Genomic DNA, 23745 nt, shown 5'->3' with positions numbered 1-23745 from the left:
AAAAATTCTTTATTGGTCAGTGTTGTCCATTAAGTTTTTTGAAGCTGCTGAAATTATCTGCTTATTCATTTCTATAGGTTTATTTCATCAACAGTACTCATCCTATAATTTTGTGTTGGAGTACATCCAAAGCTGCTTTCACAGCTAGCAACCTCCCAAGTTCCGGTTGAAGAGTAGTCTTCAGGCCTGTCACTTAGCTGGTATGATATTCCACAAACTTTAATTTTGCACACTATCTAATAATACATAGCTGTCAGCTTGACAAATTCCTTCCAGAATTCAAATAACATGGCATCAACTTGGGGGAAGTTATTTACTAACTTCTGGTCCTGATGGACAAATACCTCCCGAGTTCCGGTTGAAGAGTAGTCTTCAGGCCTGTCACTTAGCTGGTATGATATTCCACAAACTTGAATTTTGTACACTATCTAATAATACATAGCTGTCAGCTTGACAAATTCCTTCCAGAATTCAAATAACATAGCATCAACTTGGGGGAAGTTATTTACTAACTTGTGGTCCTGATGGACAAATAGTGTGGACCAAGTTGCATCCAATTGCTGTTTGATGGTCTGTCGTTCCTCACCTGCCATATTTTGCCAGATTTAGCCCCATTTGACTGTTTCCTATTGCTGCCAATGGAAAAAAAAACACTAAAAAGGAAGTATTATATCCTGAGGAGACAGTAAAAGTAGCTTCATAAAGGGCACTGGACAATATCAAAGATCAAAGTTGAAGTGTTCCAGAAATGCTTCAAACAGAGGGAAAAAAAGACTTGATAAGGGTATTGCACCTAGGGGAGAGCACTTTAAAGGTGACTGAAGGAATTTTGTAAATAGGTTCATGAATAAATTGTTTATAACAAAAACACGTTTCCCCCAATTTTATGGAGCACGGCAAGAATGATTATTTAAATGCCTTCATGCTAATTATGCTAATTTTGTCCTCACAGTCCCTACAGGATTGATATGTAGGAGGTTGTTGTATATTCCTAGCATCATTATTTACAGCCATTTCCTGAAACTTTGTCAGTAGGCTTTTTTGGGATAGTTTGTGTCTGTCTTGAAGAGTCTGCCAGTTCAGTTTCTTCATTATCCTACTCTCCCATGGGTCAACAAATCTGTCACTATTTGTGCTTCATGGGTAGCACACTGGACTCACATTCGGGAGGACAACGGTTCAATCCCACGTCCGGCCATCCTGATTTAGGTTTTCCGTGATTTCCGTAAATCACTCCCGGCAAATGCCGGGATGGTTCCTTTGAAAGGGCGTGGTCAACTTCCTTCCCTGTCCTTCCCTAATCCGATGAGACCGATGACCTCACAGTTTGGTCTCTTCCCTCAAACAACCCAACCTAACCCTACTTGTGCTTCACTTCTCTGTACACTTTCAATATTCCCTGTTAGTCTTTCATGGTATGGGTCTCACACACTTTTGCAATATTCTAGAATGCATCAGACAAGTCATTTGTAAGGAATCTTCTTTGCAGACTGATTGCATTTCTCCAGTATTTTACCAAAAAACAGAAGTCTGCTACCTGCTACACCCACAACTGAGCCTGTGTGAGCATCCATTTCATATCCCTACAAAGTGTTACATTAAGGTATTTGAATGAGTTGGTCAATTCCAACAGTGACTATTGATATTATAGTAATGGGATCTTATGTTTCTTCGCCTTGTGAAGTGCACAGTTTTACATTTCTGAACATTTAGGGCAAATTGCCAATCTCTACACCATGTTGAAATCTTATCAAGATTTGACTGAATCTTTATGCAGCTTCCTTCAGACAGGGCTTCATTATAGATAAATGCATCAGCTGCAAAAAGCCTAAGGTTACTATTAATATTGTCTGCAAGGTCATTAATATACAACATTAACAGCAATGGTCCCAACCCACCAGGTTAGCCAAGAGCGCTAATGCGCTGCTTTCCCGCGCCGGCCCCAGATTGAATCCACCCGGCAGATTACTGGTGAAGGCCAGTGTGCCATCCAGTGTGCCAGCCAGCCTGGGTGTGGTTTTTTGCAGTTTTCCACATCCCACTAGGTGAATACTGGGTTGGTCCCTACGTCCCGCCTCAGTTACACAACTTGCAGACATCTGAACACGTTCACACTATTCCATGGATTACACTAGATACATACAGCTGGGGTACACTAATTCCATCCCATGGGGTACAGGGTGGGGACAGGAAGGGCATCCGGCCATTCCTTAAATTAACCTTGCCAAATCCAACCCTAAGCATACCAATCCTGCAAAAGCGCGGGACAAAGGTACAAGCAAAAGAAGATTAACAGCAAGGGCCCCCACACACTTCCCTGAAGCACACTTGAAGTTACTTCTACATCTCTCAATGACTCATGATCCAAGATAACATGCTGCTTCTTCCTTACCAAAAAATCTTCAGTCCTGTCACAAATTTCACTTGAAACCACATACTATCATACTTTGGATAATAAGTGTAGATGCGGTACTGAGTCAAATACTTTTCAGAAAACCCGAAATACTCGATCTATTTACTACTTTGATCCAAAGTGTTCAGTTTCTCAAGTGTAAAAAGTTCAAGTTGAGGTTCACTTGAGCAATGTTTTTGGTATCCACATTGGCTGGCATCACAGAGGTTATTCTGTCAGGGATACCTCATTATCTTTGAGCTGAGAATATGTACTAAGATTCTTCAACCAATCGGTGTCATGGATACTGGATGGTAGCTTTGGGGGTTGCATCTCGTACCAATTTTGTAGATAGGTGTGACCTGCATTTTCTTTCAACTACTTGGCATGATTTTTTGTTTGATGGATCTACAACAGATTATCTACATCTGCATCTACATCTATACTCTACAAACCACTATGAAGTGTATGGCAGAGGGTATGATCCTCATGATCCCTATGTGAGTGATGCATAGGTGGCAGTAGCATATTCCTGGAGTCATCATTTAAAGCCAGTTCTTGGAACTTTGTTAATGGACTTTCTCGGGATAGTTTACATCTACCTCCATGAGTCTTCCAGTTCAGTTCCTTCAGTGTCTCTGTGACACTCTCCCATATGATCACAGAACAAGTTTATTGCAGCATTCGCAAATTTTGACATTTTGCAATATACCACAATACAAATAGGTACTGATACAATCACTGAAAGATTACACAGAAGTAACATGAACAGTAAAATATGCAAATCTAGAACTTTAAATTGGCACACAGATCTTGTACACGTGGTCTCACACAAAGCAAAATTCCAAATTTGGCTTTTATATGTAAATAAATGTGAGTATTGCATAGTTAAAAGAGGGTCTAACACAACACAAATTCACTATAGCACGTGATAAGGATTTTCATCTGTTCTCATACCTTTACGCACTACCCCATAGAAACATACAAGTGCCCCCCCCCCCCCCCCCCCCAATTCAATTATTTAGCTGCATCACATTAGTACCTGTCTTATTTTGCTTATGGCATATCTTTATCCCGTATGACTTTCCTGAAAATTATTGTAATGGGATGCAGAAAAAGGTTCAAATGGCTCTGAGCACTATGGGACTAAACATCTGAGGTCATCAGTCCCCTTATGACACATGAAATGCTGTTTGTAGAATCCTTCAATATTCAGACAGATAAAAAGCTAAAACAGGGTCCGAAAGTCACACACCCAAAAGCTCACTTCATGGACATAAAGGGTGTTAGTACAAAAGTTAGATGAGGAGCAAAGGTTTGTCATCTCTTCTTCTCATGCCTCCAAGTTCTTTCCCAAATCATATTTCAGCTCTTTTTTGTGGGCCTGTTCTTTTGAAGCTACCACAACATGTCAGCCTGGCCCCTGTACAGATATTATTAAGGGATTGTTTCACTTGGACAAGAAGCTGTAATTGGTAGACTATTATTATTATTATTATTATTATTATTATTATTATTGTTATTTGTCCCTCCTCATTTTATGAATCACAGCTCTTAACAATGGCCCAAAATTCAACTGCACAAGATATAGGCCAGATGTGGGTTGAACAGGTGTACAACTGATATACAGAAAATAATTACAGCTATATTCCCATGAATACATACATTTCAAATGAAAGAAAAGTAGCTCAAGTTGAAAGTATATCAATCTTTAATACGTTCAGCTGCACTGTATGGTGCTGAATGCTTCAACAAAAGAACTGGAACAACAAGCTGCTGTCATCAAAATGAAGATGATCAGGTGGACATCTAGATTAACACTGCATGATCACATCACAAATGATGGAAGTTCATAAGTTATACAGAGTAATACCAACAGTAGGTAAGATGAAAGAAAGCTGTCTATGGCATTACAGCTATGTTCTTTGAGCATACAAAACAATACTGACAAATACTGGTTTCTGTCTGAGAGTAAGTAGTAAACAGCCAGCAGGATGACCTAAGCAGCGATAGTTTGACAGCCTACATGAAGATCTCAGGCCTGCACCCTGATCAGGCACAAGAGCAGACAAAAAGGTGGCAGTCAAAACAGTTGACATCAGCAGCATTCAGGAAGAGGAAGAGGAGGAATAAGAAGAAGAAGAAGAAGAAGAAGAAGAAGAAGAAGATAGTTCCTAAGAACTACATCTCCATTGCTGAGGAGAAGAATATGATGGTTCTTAAGAACTCCATCTCCACTGCTTAGTCACATTTTCATATTACTGGTATGAGTAAGTATTGACGCTTTTGCTTAGTTACCTGTATCACAGTCAATACCAAATATTCAATAACTGCATTATGTCAGAAAAGTCATCTGCAGAAGGTTGGGTATCAGAAGTATCTAATGATGTGCATGACTTAAACCCGAATGATGATCAGGGTGTTTTTATTAATTTTCTGGTTAGCTTGCTAATTCATTTGTTAACATATTGTCCAGCATTGATGTTGTTGCTAATTGTACCAAATCATTTCTCACATCCTTTGTACTTCCATGCCAGAAGATTTTATGACATTTTCACAGCAGTTTAGTTCCAGTCCATTTACATATGGGTCAATATACAGACAAACTACTCTGGAAACAAATGCAGCCAGCACATATAAACTGCTTACTAAAGAAATATGATCAGTAAGACAGAATAGTACTGAGGTTTACAATAAAAGCAGTTTAAGGTGAACTGTGATTTACAAAATTTGATCCAAACAATAAAAATAATTTCCATATAGATTTTGTACTTTCACCTGGAGTTCATGTTCTGTTTTCTACTTCAAACTTTCAATAGCAAATACTATAAGACAAAAATTAAGAAATTAGGCATTTGTACCAACTTACCTGATTTTCTGCTGTTTCTACAAATTTATCTGATTATCTAAATCCAGCATTTGAAAATTTGTATTAGCGGTATATATAAATATTCTTATTAGTTTCTGTTCCAGTGATCCATGTCATGAATATCTGTGACTCAACATATTTTCTATACAGTTAGTAGCAGTTTATTCTTTTCATAATACTGTTATCAATAAATACTAGGCATTCATGGCTCCACACAGTGTAGCTATAGGATCAATTGACACATTTAAGCAAGCTGTACTTTGAGTACCTGGTTTATGTGCAGGTGAACTATACCAGTCACACACAACATGGCCTGTACATCTCATAGTGGTATGCCAAAACCTTTGGGATTTAGGATACTGCAGAGGATTGGGAATGTAAGGCTGAACTTTCATTAAAATTAAGTACAAACACTGCAGTCTTCTACATGTAATGATTTTCATAATATTGTTAACTCCCAGCATACCACTCCACAGTGGTTACTGAAACATACCCAAAGTTTAAGGTGTCACGTTATTTTGCAGCACTTAGCAGTGCCCTGCTCAGAAACTTACGTTCACTCTGTCCATACCCAATCTTGACTGATTGTGTCCCTGAGGAAAGTATACAGGACAGTCAGAGATTAGATTTGCAGTACTGAAACAAAAACAGTACTTCAATGTCTCATGGCCCATGTCCTCAAAGTACATGCTCACAATAGATTTTAGCCCCTATGGGGAAGTAGTGGGGAGGGGGGAGGTAGGAGGAGGGGTGGCTGTCACAGGGGGATTGTGGCACAGTGAAAGAAGGAATTCCACAATGGCTCTAGGGTCCCATGCTGGAGAGTTCCACGCTTGCTATACACCAACCCATGAGAAATGAGCATGAGCTCGCTGGACGAGTAATCTGGTTTTTGTAGTGTTGCAATGCACCATAAAAAATCAAATCTTACACTTGCAGCAAAGTGGAGTGTTTGCTTCTTTTAATTCTTTGAAATTAACTATTTACAGAGTGCACAAAAAAACATTATCCTTATAAACTGCGTAATTTTTTTTATCAGATACTTCTTCCTCAATAATCTTTTGATCACAGGAAGACTAAAAACAGGAACGTGTGTAATGGAGGTAAAAGCTTATCTGCAATAACAGTGCAGTACAGTCTGCAGTGTTTCCAATGGTGACCAGGACAGTGCAGCTTAAGTATACTGTACAGTCATAAAACAAGCATTTAAGGCTCATTTCAAGCTCAGACAACATGTGTATTGTAAATTTATGGATTGTAAGCACATTAAGCTACCCATCAAACTGATGTACACCACAATGACATTATTCAAACATTCAACCACTACAACGAGAAATGAATATTTGCATCATGATAGCTGGCTGCAGTCAACAACACTAGCTGATGATCATCACCTGCAAATTATAGCTTGTCAGTGCCCTAAGGAGAATTCACTAGGACCTGCACTGCCTTTTTGGAGACAGCTGGCTAGGCTGTGTCAACCAAGATGGTACTCAACTATCCCCACATGGTTCCAGAATGACATTCGGCAAACGTCCCCCAGGCTGTGGCTAAGCCATGTCTCCACAATACCCTGTCTTCCAAGAGTGCTGGTTCTGCAAGGTTCGCAGGAGAGCTCCTGTTACGTTTGGAAAGTAGGAGATGAAGTACTGATGGAAGTAAAGTTGTGAGAAGCGGGTGTGAGTCGTGTTTGGGTAGCTCAGATGGTAGAGCACTTGCCCGCGAAAGGCAATGGTCCCGCGTTCTGAGTCTCGGTCCGGCACACAGTTTTAATCTGCTAGGAAATTTCTTATCCCCACATGATCCATCAGGCCATTAGACAGCATCACAAACATCACTACAAATCTTCCCTTTGCTGCCCCAATGGAACACCTCCAATGGAACCTAGATCAATTGCATCACAATCTCTTCACCCAAGAATGTAGTATCTGTGTGATGCCTGCTGATCATCATCGAAGAGCTGCAGACAGGCGCAACAAAAAGACTACTATACATTTAAGCTTTCAACTAAAAGGCCTTCTTCTAAGTAGAAAACACACACATTCACGCAATCACAACTCTCACACATTGTCCACTGTCTCTGGGCACTGAGGCTGCACTGAAACAACTGCCTCCATGGGAGAAGTACTCCGCGGGCAGTGCAGTAACAAGGTGGCTTGGGTGGGAAGGGGGAGGGTTAGCACAGTAGGGGTGGGGGAAGGTATAGTGCTGTTTGTGGGAGCAAGCAAGGACATGCTGGGGACAGAGTATGGCTGCAAGATGCAACTGGTAGGTTTGATGAGGGAAATAAGTGGAGGGGAGAGGGGGAGGGGGAGTGGAAAGGGAGAGGGGGGGGCAAAAAGACTAGTGGATGCTCTGGTGGAATAGAAAGCTGTGTAGTGCTGGAATGGAAGCACTGAAGGGGGGGTGAAGGACAGGCACTAGCATAGGTAGAGGCCAGGGGATTCAGGAACATGGCATATATTGAATGGGGAGTTTCCATCTGTACAGTTGAGAAAAGCTGGTATTAGTGGGAAGGATCCAGATGGCGCAGGTTATGAAGCCATCATTGAAGTGAAGCACATTTTGTTGGTCAGCATATTCAGCAACTGGGTAGCCACAGTTTGTTGGTGGCCACTCATGTGGACAGACAGCCTGTTTCTTGTCATGTCCACATAGAAAGCAGCACAGTGGTTGCAGCTCAATTTGTAGAGCACATGATTGCTTTCACAGGTAGCCCTGTGTTTGATTGGATAGGTAATGTCTGTGACTGAACTGGAGTAGATGGTAATGGAAGGATGTATGGAACAGGTCTTGCATCTGGATCTGTTGCAGGGATATGAGCCATGATGCAAGGGTTTGGGAGTAGGGGAGGACCAAGGATGGACAAGGATGCTGCGTAGGTTCTGTGGGTGGCAGAATTCCACTGTGGGAGGGGTGGGGAGAATAGTTGGTACGATATTCCTCATTTTAGGACATGAAGAGAGGTAGTTGAAACCTTGGCATAGAATGTGATTTATCTGTTCCAGTCCTGGGAGATGGTGAGTCACAACGATCGTGCACCCTTGTAGCCAGATGGTGGAAATTTGGGAGATGATAGACAACTGTATGAACAAGGCACAAGACAACTTTTTAAGCCAGCGGCTGATTCCCTCAATATACTGCAATTACCATAAAAACTTTATATACTGACACCTCATGTTCGTCTAATAAATTATCAGCAAGTAGTGTCATCAGCAAAGATGGTGAATTTACAATATTCTGTACAAACTGTATAGCATTAATAAAAATTAATGAAAAGAACTGAGCTCTAAGGCCTGCCACATGTGATGATACCCCAGCCCGATGCTGCTGAGATACCTTCTCCGCTAGCCAGTACAACATCCTGCTTTCTTTTGTAAATGTAAAAACCAAGGTCACTTTGATCCTGCAGCACTTATATCTGGATACTTCCCTTTGTGTAAAAATATTTGGTGACTGATACAGTCAAACACTTTTTAATGGACTCCAAAACATTGGCAGCAAATGCAAATATTGCATCTTCTGCTGCCAACCCTTTCTACAATCCAAACTGACATTTGTTGATGGACAATACGCTCACTAAGGTGCTTAACAATCCTGGCATGCACTAGTTTCTCTAAAACCTTGGAAAACTTGCACACAGTGCTTTTACAATTGCTTATTTGAGCCTTTCCAGAACTGTTAGTTTTTAAATGATGCATCAAAATTGTTGGAAATGATTATCCTTACATAGCTGTGACAGAGTTTTAAAAACTTACTAGATAAGATGTAACTGCAGAGTGACTATTGTACTTTGCAAAGTACTCTAGAGTGTTGAAAATTCCTGGCTTCATCTATGGAGCCTCATGATCTTATTGTTCTGTTACTGTTTTCACTGAATATATCAGAAACTGTTTTTGGATAACTAACAAGATTATACTCACTTTTTATTAAGATAGTTTCTCTACAAACTGCACTTTTTACTGTTTCCTTCATGAAATTCGATATAGTTTTTAATTGATTGTATTTCTGTCTTCAAGAATATGTTCTTTGATGACTGTATGGTCTTGTTAAAAACATTATTGTACAATAACAAGCTGTAATTGATGATTGAAGTTATCCATAGTTTGTCTGGTTTGAATCCTCTAGTTCTTCCAAAGGAAATTTACCTTTCTCTCTATATTTACTTGATTTACGGTGAGAATAGTCCATTACATTAAGAAAGACTACATAGAATATTTTTGTCAGTTAAATTATTATATCTAATCTTGTCTATAATTATGGTATGAATTATAGTACTCATCTGATTGTTATCCTAGTTGGAGCATCTTCCACTTGTATTAAGTCTTAAGAGCATATCAGATGGTCAGGATCTGTTCAATTTATATTATCTGTTAAGAAGTTCACATTTAAGTCACCCGTTACAATGAATGAATTAGTTTTTCTACACAGATGCGATAAGAGTGATTCATTGTGTCTTAGAGAACATACAGATTTCCAGCATGTGCCCAGCAAATTGACAGCACAATAACTGTTTCACTACCTGCTGTTAACTCAATGCCACAGATCTCAAAGTGCTGTCCAGCACAGTGGTTGCTTAAAATCTTGATATCAATATACTATATACTCTGCAGATCCCTGTGAAGTGTATGGCAGACCAATAATCATTGTGCAACAGTATCTATTATTATAGCTTATAAATAAATTTTGTTTAACAGATACCAAAATGGTTTGTAAATATGAAGCTTGCAGTATCTAATGTAATGGATGAAGAAACAACCTTTTTTAAGATAGTGGCTTTTCTGCAATTTTCTTTTGTTAAGTTTACCTTGCATTAACACAAACAGGACAGAGTAGAAATATGCAAATAGGATATTATGATCTTCATTTTAAATGTGTAAATAGAAATAGTACATAGCAGGTTAGTACTTTGCTATTTTTAACGCAGAGCACAAAACTAATTTGTGACAACTGATTTTTTGTTAATAAATACTTTGACTGGTTACATGCTCCTTATGATAATCCTTCTACAGAGCATGATGAATAAATGCAAAAAATTACATTAATGAATTTTATTTCTAATTTTGTCACAATTCTGGTTCTGAAATTAATCCTATTCCCATTATACCATTTTCTGCTGCTGCTGATATTATCCTACAAGTGTCTGGCCCAAAATTCTTCACTTCTTTTCTACTATATTATAATAATTAAATGTTTAGTTGGTAACACAATTCCAATTAAGTGTTCCCAACTGCTTGTTAAGAAATCTCTTCAATTAAAGTGTTCTAGCAGCAAAAATAATTTCACAATTACAAAGTTTTATTTTTTTCTTTATGTAATAATACACTTTATATTCAAGCACTTGGCTGTTTACATAGAGCATTTAAGAATTTATGATTTAACATCCTGGAACATAGCAGTAGCGCAATTGGTAATACTGTTTCCAGCCTGATTAATATTCTCATTGCACTCACACAGAAAATATCTGTTTCCCAAGTACAGGGCGACAATTATTGAACTATATATAAAAAAACATAAATTAGTTACAAACTACGGCGTGCACACACTTTATTCAACATGTATAGGTCACTACAGATATTCGGATTTAGGTTATGACATATTCGATATGCCTGCCATCATTGGCGATGATATGGCAGAGATGAATAGCGAAATTCTGCATGACCCGTTGAAGTGTTGGAACATCAAAGCTGTCGATGACCTGAATGGCTCCTGAATGGCTCTTTTCAGCTCAGCAATGGTTTTGGGGTTATTGCTGTACACCTTGTCTTTAATACAGCCCCACAAAAAGCAGTAGCATGTGTTTAGATCCGGAGAATATGGTGGCCAATCAAGGCCCATGCCAGTGTACTCTGGGTAGCTCAGACCCAGAAGGCGGTCCCCAGAGTGCTCCTCCAGAACACCAAACACTCCCCCGCTTCAAAGGGGTGAGCTCCGTCTGGCATGAACCACATCTCGTTGAAATCAGGGTCACTTTGGAAAATGTGGATGAAATCATCTTCCAAAACCTTCACGTACCGTTCGGTTGTCACTGTGTCATCAAGGGATATTGCACCGATTATTCCGTGACTGGAAATTGCACACCACACAGTCACCCGTTGAGGCTGAAGAAACTTATTGATAATTGTAATCCTGTAAATTATAATACAAGTACATTAACCACGAAAAATGCCGAAATGGTACCAATTTTTTGCAATAAGTTCACATTTATCTATCATGCTAAACCCACAGAGCTTAGCTGGCACAGTACGTTGTTGCTGTTTGAATGGTGGGTGGAATCAACAACACTGGCTTGATTTCATGGTCTCTCAGTATCCCACCACTGTGGACAAAGCAATATGCTTTATAACATCCCTGTGAACAAGATAACGGTTATCCCATGCTGCCACACATTGGATGGTCCAGTACCCAATTATATGTAGTCCAGCAACCATTTGTCACTGCATACTTTCTTCAATCCACTGTTTCCAAATGTGTATTACTTGTAATAGCATACACCATACAAGTTGGAATATCACACTTCAGTAAATTCATTTTCAAGACATCAATCACATGCCCCATTCAAAGTTCTTCATTTTACACATCTCCCGTGCAGACACCTCTTTAGCTGGTCCTATTTTTGACAAATAAATGTAAGAAAATGGGGTTCGCATAAACATTCCTAACGTCAAAAGAGTAACTGTATTCATATACAAAGCAAGACAGAAAAATTATTTCAAACATTCAGCAAGAACATTCTTGTGGATATCTTTTGGGATAAGAATGCTTCTGCAACATGAGAACATGGCTTGACAAACAGAAGGCACACTGTTTTGCTGATGGGAAAGGAAAACTGGGACATCATTACAACATATGTCTCTACCACTATCATTATTTAAACTTAAACATATTAAACTTGAGTGTAGTGAATAAATTTATTTTGTATTGGTATGTAGAGCCTTTCCGATGTCTGCACTTGATTAACTACTTACAATCTTAGAGATTGGTATAAGGTGGCAGGGAACTTCGTATTTACACAAACTTTTCACCATTGGAAGGACAAATAACTGGAATGTAAATAACATCCAGGTAGCAAAACTTTTCTTTGCTTTGTTCTTCTAACCATATATTCAGTCGTATCTCTCTCTCTCTCTCTCTCTCTCTCTCTCTCTCTCTCTGTGTGTGTGTGTGTGTGTGTGTGTGTGTGTGTGTGTGTGTGTGTGTGTGTGTGTGTGTGATATATATATTCCTGTTCACTTGCTTTCTGAACATACTACATTCACACTGAAGCCATTTTATGGAAACTAAATTGTGACAGGTCCACTTATTTCTGTTTTGAAATACATTAATTTCCACAACATAAGCATATTAATGTTTATGTAAAGGAGTAATTCCAATTTTAAACATGAAAGATGTTAACAAATCATTTATTTTCAACAGGCATAGCATACTTTATTTACTGAAGTATAAATTGAAGTATAAATACTTATTATTATGAAACAAAACAATTACTTCACAGTCAATAAAAATCTCTTCAGTGCACTTCATGAGACATAGTCTCAGGTAACTCAGCCTTGCAGTCAGCAGGATTTGGCCTTGCTTCATATGTACATATTGTTACTCCATGCCTGTGTGCTTCTGAATACTCTCCTCTTAGTCCAATATAGTATATTTTTGTGGTTTCACTTCCAAAATTCTTTGGGAAATGTAGAGTTAAATGATGAACAGAAGAGAACTTCACGACTCTGAAAGTCACAAAAACAGATTAAAACTAATAAAAGCTCTTATGATTATTAGAGTATTGTCAGACCTGAATATGGATTTCAATCGCTTTCTTTTATTTTATGCTTGCCTTAAGAGCATAGCACAACTCATCAAGTTGCTACAAAGAATAAATTTCACTTAACAAGTAACTTGCTCACATAATAATCCAGTTTCACAATCTTGATAGTTGCATTTGCATTATTCACTAGTTTTAAAAATACAAGATCTATGTCAAATTAGTCATTTCATTTACTGTATGAAACGCTTCCACAAAGTTCCAGCTTATCTGCTGTTGAAGCAAGGTAAGTTAAAATAAAAAATAAATAAAAAATAAAAAAAACAGAAACAAATATGGATGACTAAATTACATGCTGATATTGAAAGAAATTTTGTTTCTGTGATGAAGTTAAAATGTTAGTTACTATTTAAACTCTGTACTCTGATTTCAAAATGCGGTCTAGCAGATATTACACTTTTACATCACTGTTGACAAACTGTGCTTTGCAGCACCAAACCTGAAGATGATTTAGAGCAAAAATTGAACGCAGTAATTGGTAATACAAAACTGTGATGTAGATGGTGTCTATTTGTTATAACAAAAGACACATGGTTCCCAACAAAAGGCATAAAAATTATGAGACAGAAACTTGTTCACTTTGTATTAACCTAGTACTAAAGAAATTACGTGCAAATTGAATTCGCAACAGCAAAATCACGTAAATAACAAAAGTATGTTATTATACACAGGTTTCATATCACTGGGCGGGCAGCACTAGAGTGAAAAACATTCTAAAAGGAAGACTGTCTGCGAACAGACTTCTAAAGTTAGATACGCATGTAGTGTGTTCACAATGGCAGGCTATGTGTAAGTCTGAGGCAGACAATGCCCCATACCACAAACCACAAATAAAGCAAAAAATATCAAAACAGCAGAAAGCACTACAAAAACAAGAACAGGATGAAATTCACAAATGGCACCTAATATGAGCTAAAACCACAAAGACTGCACAAAAAAAGAGTAGAAACAGGTACAAACATAGACATTTCATTAAAAATCTAAATATAATTAAAAACATTACAACAGTGGATGCAGTAAGAGTCTTCTCAGACAGCAACTAAACAACTGAAAGTCAGAAACTGAGGAATGATCATGTACAGCACATGCATTCCAAATGTTCGCAGACATCAAAGCAACTGAGATGGCTTATGGTCTCCAAGCCACTCTGTTCTTAACAGTTTCTTGAGTCACTGTATTTGTCGACGACAAAACATCTCTGCTGAAGGTGGCTAATGGGAAATATGTAAAACCTACAGGAAGATGTACCATTCGTGTGGGTACAAATGGCCATACACAGCCCTTAGAATTCATTGCCTTACAAGACTGTAGTCATGATGTCATTCTCGGATGGGACTTTTTGAAAGCTTCTCAAGCAATTCTAGACTGTGGTCGCTCGAAGATTATGCTAGACGAGATGAGATACTGTGGACAGGAAGATGCACATCCAAGTGTGTGGAGACTATGTGTGCTGGATGAAGTGATCATTTCTGCAGTCAGTGCTAGAAAGGTAACTGTCATGTAGTGGAATGTACGAGAAGCATACCACTGAAGAGTAACTTGATCATCCCAGCCTCTGGCGTCTCGTTTAAGAACAGATTCGGTGAATTGTGGATTGTTAACTGTCACCAAGAACTGCAAATCCTAACAAGACGCATGTTCGTAGCAAAAGCTGAGCTGTTAACTGCAGAACAGCAGAGTGTCATAGAAACCTCCCATGCCAAGTCTGTGGGCGAAATTAGAGCTACCACTGCGAGACAAGATCTTCTAGCTTGACTATCACCAGATCTCACTAAGGAACAACAGAAGAAGCTACCTGCCGTTCTTCAAGAGTTCTCCAAATGCTTCAATCCACAGGTGAAGAGCAAATTAGACAAATCGACAGTGAAGCACCAGATTAGCACTAGAGACCATCAACCAATAAGCCAGAGAGCATACCATGTGTCAGCAATGGAACATCGAATAATTCACGTTGAGGTAGAGAAAACGATGAAGAATGACATCATTCAGCCTTCGCAAGAGCCCATGGTCATCACCAGTGGTCCTCATCATCAGGAAGAAGGATGGCAGTTGGCACTTTTGTGTTGATTACAGGAAGCTTAATAAGATAACTAAAAGGGACGCTTACCCTCTTCCACAAATTGACAATACTCTAGATTGTCTGAAGGGGGCTAAGTTTTTCTCAACCAGAGACATGTACTCGGGATACTGGCAAATCAAAGTAGATGAGGCTGATCATAAGAAAACTGCATTCATCACCCCTCGGGGCCTGTATGAGTTTAAGATAATGCCATTTGGTTTGTGTAATGCACCAGTAACTTTTGAATGGATGATGAATTATCTTCTAAGGCACCTGAAGGGTACAATGTGTCTTTGTTATTTAGATGGCATAGTGTTCTCAGGGATATTTGATGAACATATAAAAAACTGAGGGCTAATGAAATATGATTTCATCAGCAGTATACACCAGGAAAGCCTACATTCAAAGACTGAGAGCTGTTCTTAAGTGTCTCCAACAAGGTAGTCTGAAACTTAATCAAAAAAAGTGTGTCTTAAGCAAAAGCAATCAAAATACTTGGACACCTTGTGTCAAACAAAGGTGTGAGGCCAGACCCAGTCAGAAGCTTCCTCCGATTCTGTTCTTACTACCGTTGTTTTATCAAATACTTTTGCATCAAAGCCACGCCACTCCAAGAGCTGTTAAAAGCTTATGCTAAATTTATCTGGGCTGGTGCTCAACAAAATTCTTTCGATGTGCTCCGAAGAGCTCTGATGACTGACCCTGTACTTGGTCTGTATGATGAGAGATCACCTACTGAACTACACACAGATGCCAACGGGTATGGGATCAGTGCTGTTTTGGTGCAAATTTCGGATGGAGAAGAGAACCTTGGGAGCTCTGATGACTGACCCTGCACTTGGTCTGTATGATGAGAGATCACCTACAGAACTACACACAGATGCCAGCGGGTATGGCATCGGTGCTGTTCTGGTGCAAATTTCGGATGGAGAAGAGAAGGTTATAGCCTATGCTTCTAGGACACTTACAAAAGCCAAGAGAAACTACTCAACTACAGAAAGAGAATGTCTTAATGTGATCTGGGCCATGTGGAAATTTCGACAGTATCTCGATGTAAGGCCATTCACAGTTGTTACAGACAATCATTCACTTTGTCGGTTGACAGGTCTTAAGGATCCAACAGGATGACTCGCCAGGTAGGCAATACATCTTCAAGAGCATGACATTACCATAGTGTACAAAAGTGGAAGAAAACACCAAGATGCTGACTGTCTCTCAAGAAACCCTGTGCAAGACCATCAAGACTTTGATGAAGATAGTGACTATCTCTTTGAACTTCAGGATCTCTCTGCTGAGCAGAAGGATGCCAAGATATCTCAAATTATGCTTGCCTTAAATTGGTCAGAGGATGTGAAAGGACAATTTAAAGTAGTTAATGGATTACTTTGCAACAAGAACTTTGATTCATTTGGAAAGAAGTGGCTACCAGTGATTCCTAAACACATGCGCTTAGATGTTCTACAGAAATTCCATGACATACCTGAGGCTGGACATTTAGGATTTATTAAGACATACAATAGAATTTGCAAGAGGTTTTTCTGGCCAGGTTTATTTAGGAGTGTCCATCACTATGTGTTGCACTGTCTAGAGTGCCAGGGGAGAAAGGCAGTTCCTCAGAAACCACCTGGCCGACTCATACCAATTCCACCAGCTGAAACGCCTTTCCAGCATGTTGGGATTGACCTCCTCGGACGAGTTACAACATCTGCTAGTGGTAAGAGATGGATTATTGTTTGCACTGACCATCTGACATGCTATGCCATTACAAAAGCCTTGAAAACAGCTGAAGCATCCGAGGTGGCCAAATTCATCGTGGAAGACATTGTATTAAAACACTGTGCCCCAAGGTTATTAATTATGGATTGAGGGAACTTTTTCAATCGAATCTTGTGACAAAGATAAACTGTTGGTGCAACATTACCCATCACATGACGACTACCTACCATCTGCAAACTAACGGGCTTACTGAATGCCTTAGTAAGACCTTGGCCGACATGCTATCAATGTTCATCAATGTTGAGCAGAGCAGCTGGAATGAGGTGCTATCTTTCCTGATGTTTACCTACAACATCACCAAACAAGACACCACAGGATTTACGCCATTTTTCCTGGTGCATGGGTGTGAGGCAACTACGACAATGGACACTGTGTTTCTGTTACATCCTGATGATGTGGACTACATCAGCCAGGTGTTAACCAGAGCTGAGGAAGCTTAGCAGTTAGCTTGACTACGCACGCTGCAGGCTCAAGAAAACGATCGCCGAAGGTGTGATGTGAGCCGCTGCCCTGTTGTCTACCAGCCTGGTGACCTCATCTGGATCTTGACTCTTGTCCAGAAGGTTGGTCTCTCTGAGAAGCTCCTCAGGCACTACTTTGGACCTTATAAGGTTGTAAGACATTGTTGTCTGATATTACTTGTGAAGTTGAAGATTTAGACCCCAACACAAGATGACGAAAGATCAGAGATATGGTCCACATCCTTCGAATGAAGCCCTATAAGGATCCTGCAACCCAGGGTAAATTCGAAGCTCCAGCGACAGACAACAAGTGGAAAGGTGACCAAGAGCGTAGCGGCAAAAGAAGTTCTAAAAAGATCACCGCTAGGGTGAGAATCAGTCATCAGGAGTCAGAGTATGCAGGACCAATGACTCGTTCCTGAACTAAGACGATGTAACACCGAGCCACTGTTCTCTTAAAGAGGGAAAAAGTCACAGAAGAAGCCGAGTATCATCGTGGCGTAGTGGTCATTATACCGAACTGTTGCATGGAGGGTCATGAGTTCAAAACTCACCTGGACTGTACAATTTTAATTTCCAGTACATTCTAGAAGTATCCATAAATGTCAAGAATCATTGTATTGGAATGTTCTGTAGCTGTATATATACTGTGTGTGTTCTTGCCGGAGGCAGTTTGCTCCGCACTCTTGTATGTGCAAGTGCTGAATAAACCTTCGTTAAGTGAAGTTAGTATTCGTCATTTGTCTAATTACACCTTCTTCTACATGGCAATATTATCTGACATTATGATATGTAATTCAATACCACAAAAAATGAAGCAATCAAAAATCATAGCAATACTCAAGCCCAGCAAGGCTCTGACTAGCCTAAGAACTATTGCTCAATTGCACTACGGAGAACAATTTGTAAGTTCCTTAAAATACAATCGGTTTAGTCTTTCAAAAACTTCCTACTGAGCAAGTTGGATTCCGACCAGGATGGAACTGATCAAATCTTATCTTTAATAACATTTATTGAAGCAGGATACCAAATGAAGCATTTTGGGATCACGTTAGATAGGACACTTTCTTATAAGGAGCATTTAACTCAACATCAGTTGCTTTCGTTGATCTAAGTGCAGCATATGAGACAGTTTGGAGGCATTGATTGCTTTATAAAATATCACAACTTGTCCGATACAGACGGACAACAAAACTAATTGATAACATGTTAACTGGAAGGACATTTACATTAACTACAGGAAGACACACTAGCTGTCCAAAAGTATTGAATAATGGCTTACCACAGAGACCAGTCCTGGCTTCTCTGTTGTTAAATTTATATGTATCAATATTCCTCCAAAATGGTCCAGACAGTTTGGCTATATGGATGACTTAGCCTTAGCCATACAACACAGGCCTTTGAAACAACTGAAGAAATCCTAACTTCTGATCTAGACACTTTAGGCCAATATTTCCATAAATGGAGGTTACAACCAAACTCAAATAAAACAGAAGTTGCCTGTTTTCATCTGTCCAACAGTTTGGCACACAGAGCTCTTGACTTCTATTTTCAGGGGAAGAAACTTCATCACGACATGCTCCCAAAATATTTTGGGACCACGTTAGTTGGGACACTTTCTTTTAATGAACATCTGCTAACCTCAGAAGCAGAAAAACACTCTCCATAAACTCTGTGGCACTAGTTGTTGATCGTCAGCAAACAATCTTCAAGTATCGGCACTCAAATTGGTATGAGGGTTGGAACTTAAATAGTGACAACTATTTATTCATAATCGATACAAAAGAGTCACATGTTTGAACCTGTTACTGTCCTTCGAAGTAGTCACCAGCATTGTGTAGAACCTGTTGCCAGCAATGTGGAAGGCATAGTATACCGTTAGCGGAGCCTGTTCTGCTGACGGTGTGAATGGAGCGGTCTACTGCCTGTCAAATCACTGGAACAGTTCTGAAGTGAATGCCACAAAGTGGTCCCTTCATCTTCAGAATCAAATGCACAGTATTAGTGATCTTTTTTGGAGCATCACCTGCAACCAGCTTTGCGAAAGAAGCGGTGACACTTTCTGTGCAACCTACCCATCATTCTGCACGACAATGCGCAGGTGCACACAGCGCAAGCTATGGCTGCTCTGTTTGGTTGATGGGACTGGGAAGTACTGTACCATCCACCATACTCCCCAGAATTAAGTCCTTGTGACTTAGATTTGATTCCGATGATGAAGGAACCACTTCATGCCATTCACTTCACAACTGTTCCAGCGATTCGACAGGCAGTAGACTGCTCCATTCGCACCATCAACAGAACAGGCTCTGCTAACAGTAAACTACGCCTTCCACATTGCCGGCAATGGGTTCTACACAACACTGGTGACTACTTTGAAGGACAGTAACAGGTGCAAACATGTAACTCTTTTGTATCAGTTGCGAATAAATAGTTGTCACTATTTAAGTTCCAACCCTCGTATAATCAACAGTAGAGTAGTTTGCACTGGTCTGGCTTAATAGCCCATACGTAAAAAAGGTAGGTGTGCAAATCAACTAGGCCATGAGTATTGTTAGTAGGTCAGTACAATCTGCTCCAACATAATGGTTACCGATCTTAAGACACATTCCATCTCCTGATGTCAAATGGAAGAGTATGCTACTGCGTGAATACCAAAAGACTGCTAATAACACTGACCTCCATACACTGAACAATGTGTTCCCGCATAGTGAAAAAGACTACGATCAAGACATCCCACTCTTATCACAGCCACGACGCTCACGGAAACTGAATTCAATACCATCAATGAATAAAAATTCTGCTGGCAACATAACTGTCCTCTACACTGTCTGAAACTGCCATGCATCTGGAAGAAACCCCTGGTTTTGACCAGCCTTGGACAACTTTGGATTACCCTGAACTGCATCTGAACAGGCCATGGAATATGTGCAGACACACTCTAAAAGTGGGGGAAATCTTTATCACCATCATTTCACGGCGGTGTGGAATAACAGACAACTGCTCATGTCGTACCAACATGTCCCATCCATGCCTACAAGGGTCCTTTTGAAGATTTCCTGCCAGCAATGAGTAGCGTGATAAAATACATAGAAGACCTTGATATCCATATACAGCTGTTGTTATTTGTGCTATTTTATGCTGGAGAGCTGTGTTTAAATGTTGATATGGAGTAGTTTTGTAATCTTTGTATATGTATTACCATGTGATAAATAATAAGTAATAAATTGGATGAGATAATGACTCGGATGGCAGAAAAACCTGAAGAAGACAAGATGAAAGCAATGGTGTTCATGGATGACTTCATGATCAGGGGAGACAGGGAGGAGGAGATTCAGGAACAGCTGGATTATGAGGAAGAAAGTATGAGACAAATGGTTCAAATGGCTCTGAGCACTATGGGACTTAACTTCTGAGGTCATCAGTCCCCTAGAACTTAGAACAACTTAAACCTAACTAACCTAAGGATATCACACAAATCCATGCCCGAGGCAGGATTCGAACCTGCGACCGTAGCGGTCGCGCGGTTCCAGACTGTAGTGCCTAGAACCGCTCGGCCAAAACTATGAGACAAAATGGAATGAAATTTAATGTAAACAAATGTGTGGTCATGGTTACAACTAGAAAGAAAGATAGACCAACTAGTGCAGTAAGGACTGGAGGTGGAAAATTGAGAAAGGTAGAAAGCACCAAGTACTTGGGAAACGTGACAGAGGAAATGGGAAGAAATGAGAAAGAGATAAGTGAATGTAGCAGGTGGGCAGAAGCATTCCTACTCAGTGTCAGGAGCCTGGTTTGGAACAAAGATGTCCCACAAAAAGCCAAAGAAGTAATATATGGAAGTTTTTAAATCCCAATACAAACCTATGCATCTAAAACTACATCCCAACACTGCCCTCTGCATCCAAAACATGGGTAATGAAAAAGAAAGAGATGTAAGCAGAATTACAGGCATAATTAAGATAGGAATGAGAAAGAGAGAGAAATTAAGGTGTGAAAGGGTAAGGGGAATGGTGAAAGAGGAACCCTTACAGAACGGGACACAAACATCACTACTAAGATGGTATATGCACTTAAAGAGAATCGAAAACAAGAGGACTCCCAAGAAGATATGTGAAATGGAGATGTGAAGGAAATGACCATGAGGAAGACCAAGGGATAAATACAGTGCAATAACAGGACTAGACAGCGAAGCTTATGTTTCTAACAGACCTAGCCTGGGACTGGAAACAATTCAAGATGATGATCATTCCTCCGCATGTAATTTTATAAGAAAATAAAAAGATATTCTGCTGTTGCAAAGAGGATGAATATTTTTGTATTTTGTATGGAGAAAATTAATAATTCAACCAACAAATGCACTAAAAAATAATATATAATGATGTTTAGAGCAAAAACGAAATCTACTGTCCACTAAATTAATTTACTTTCCCAAGTAAGAGCTAAAAATGCATTAAACATATTTTCTTACTTAATTGAGTATTCTAACGTTCCGTTCTGGTCTGGATGAAGTTCAAATTCTTGATCAGGCTCTGCACTAACATCATCAAATGACATATTTGGACGATTCTTGTATCTGCAAAATAACAAAAACATGCACTGTACCATGTATTGCTAAATTGTCATATGAAGCGTACAAAAAGTATACAAATAATAGCAAAATAAACAGAAAATATTTATAAAACCTAAACTGTGGTTACAACATACAGCATCCTTTTTTAAAAAGGGGGGGGGGGGGGGGGGGGGGATGCACAAAAGAGATGAGATCATTAAGTGCCTATATCTTAGCTTGAACTGGATTGTTTTTCAGGAACAGCACTATGTTGTTCTTGAAGTTAATCAACCACATAAAGACATAAGTGGCATAATGAATTATGACAGTGAACTTAAAATGCTTGTTAAAGGCTAACAAAGTAGAAAGGTAAAATTAAAGTTACAAAGTTCATCCTTTCTTATGAGGCCATTCAGTATGAATTTCAAGGATAACCGGCATCCATGCTCGAAAATTAAATCTCTTTCACCATGTTGCTACAGCAAGTAAAGCATTCTACAAGCTGTACAGTTATCAATTGAAGAGAGAAAAGTCTGAAAATGAGTCCATAATCATATTTTTGATACTTTATTTTGCAGGTCCATCTTGATCACACGAACTTTTACACTTTACTATTACCGGCTTGGGCTACTGCCATCTTCAGATCTGTTACAAACAAAAACAGTGTGTAACCAACTAAGTTCAGTTTGCTGATGCTACATCTATAAAAGTCCTGGTGCTACATAAGAAAGATAAAAAGCGTTTACATGATTAACAGCCATCTATACCAGACATATATACCATAAAATATTCTGATGTATAAATGTCAAACTAAACATGTAGGTACATAGTAAGTGCTGGTGATGCTCAGAATGTGTCTAGTATTTATACAAGGAAACTGAGGCCAGCAGAGGGCACTATAGTTAGGGTACATGATTAACCAGTATCGCAAATGTAATGGTTAAAATGCAATATGCTTAGTCATTAATTAAAATTACTTCACATGGCAAAATGAGTGTCTGACAATAAAAGATGTACTGACATACTATACAAGAAATTGGATTCATGCTTAAAATCCACCTAAAAAGTGCAAATACTAATAATGTGTGCCTTTCAAGGTAAAACATACAATTGTATAAAAGCCAGTATAAAATGTGTAAGATTAAAAACATCTATACAATAAAATCTTCCAGCCTGACAGATCAATTACTGTAAATGTAGTTGTACAGTAATTAACAAATGGTAAGGTAATTAACCTGTACGGGATCTGCTAAAAACTTCAATAGCTAGATGACAAATGTACATTTAAGTCTAAGGGGTTAAAAAAATTAACATTGTGTTAGAAAGCAATGCACCATCAGTGATTCAAAACAGTTAGATAAAAAGCAATGTGGGGTTGTTTAAAAGATGACTATGGTTGAAAAGACTGCCGAACACACACTCTAGTGTGTTCCTACATTAACAGGTGTGGTGTACTTTGTACTCCATATCAGTTTGTCACTTATCCATCACTTCAATAGAGGTGTACTTACAAATACCTCATTTATTAGTATGATGATATTATTTCAAGTTGCTTAATCAACAATCTTTGCTACATATGGCATGCTTATAACAGAATTACATAATGGGATCCTTAATACATAAGTCTGCCAACTGTATGAGATAAAGTATTTTGGTTTTATATTTATAATTAGATGGTTTCTTTAGTTAAGATCACAATATCTAACTTTTTTATAATAAACAAAAATGTTTTTATAATGTTTTTTTCTTGTGACATTGAAGATTTTCTTCCATTTACTCTGTCTATTTGTGAATCATGGCCACTATAGACAATGTTTTCT

The 23745-nt window shown here is 39.0% G+C and overlaps 1 protein-coding gene across 1 annotated transcript in view; it reads right to left on the bottom strand.

Annotated features, from left to right (window-relative positions):
* Positions 1 to 12643: 12643 nt before the first annotated feature.
* LOC126456991 (PITH domain-containing protein GA19395) overlaps positions 12644 to 23745 on the bottom strand; it is a 68515-nt gene continuing 57413 nt past the window's right edge. Inside the window, exons 4-5 of the mRNA XM_050092954.1 lie at positions 21845 to 21949; positions 12644 to 12982 (exon numbers count right to left, since the gene is read on the bottom strand). Of these exons, the coding sequence (XP_049948911.1) occupies positions 12772 to 12982; positions 21845 to 21949 (316 nt within the window). The 3' untranslated portion in view covers positions 12644 to 12771. The remainder of the gene's footprint in view (positions 12983 to 21844; positions 21950 to 23745) is intronic.

The sequence above is a fragment of the Schistocerca serialis genome, chromosome 2 (assembly GCF_023864345.2).
Source record: "Schistocerca serialis cubense isolate TAMUIC-IGC-003099 chromosome 2, iqSchSeri2.2, whole genome shotgun sequence".
Lineage (NCBI taxonomy): Eukaryota > Metazoa > Arthropoda > Insecta > Orthoptera > Acrididae > Schistocerca > Schistocerca serialis.
This window is presented reverse-complemented; position numbering and strand designations above follow the sequence as displayed.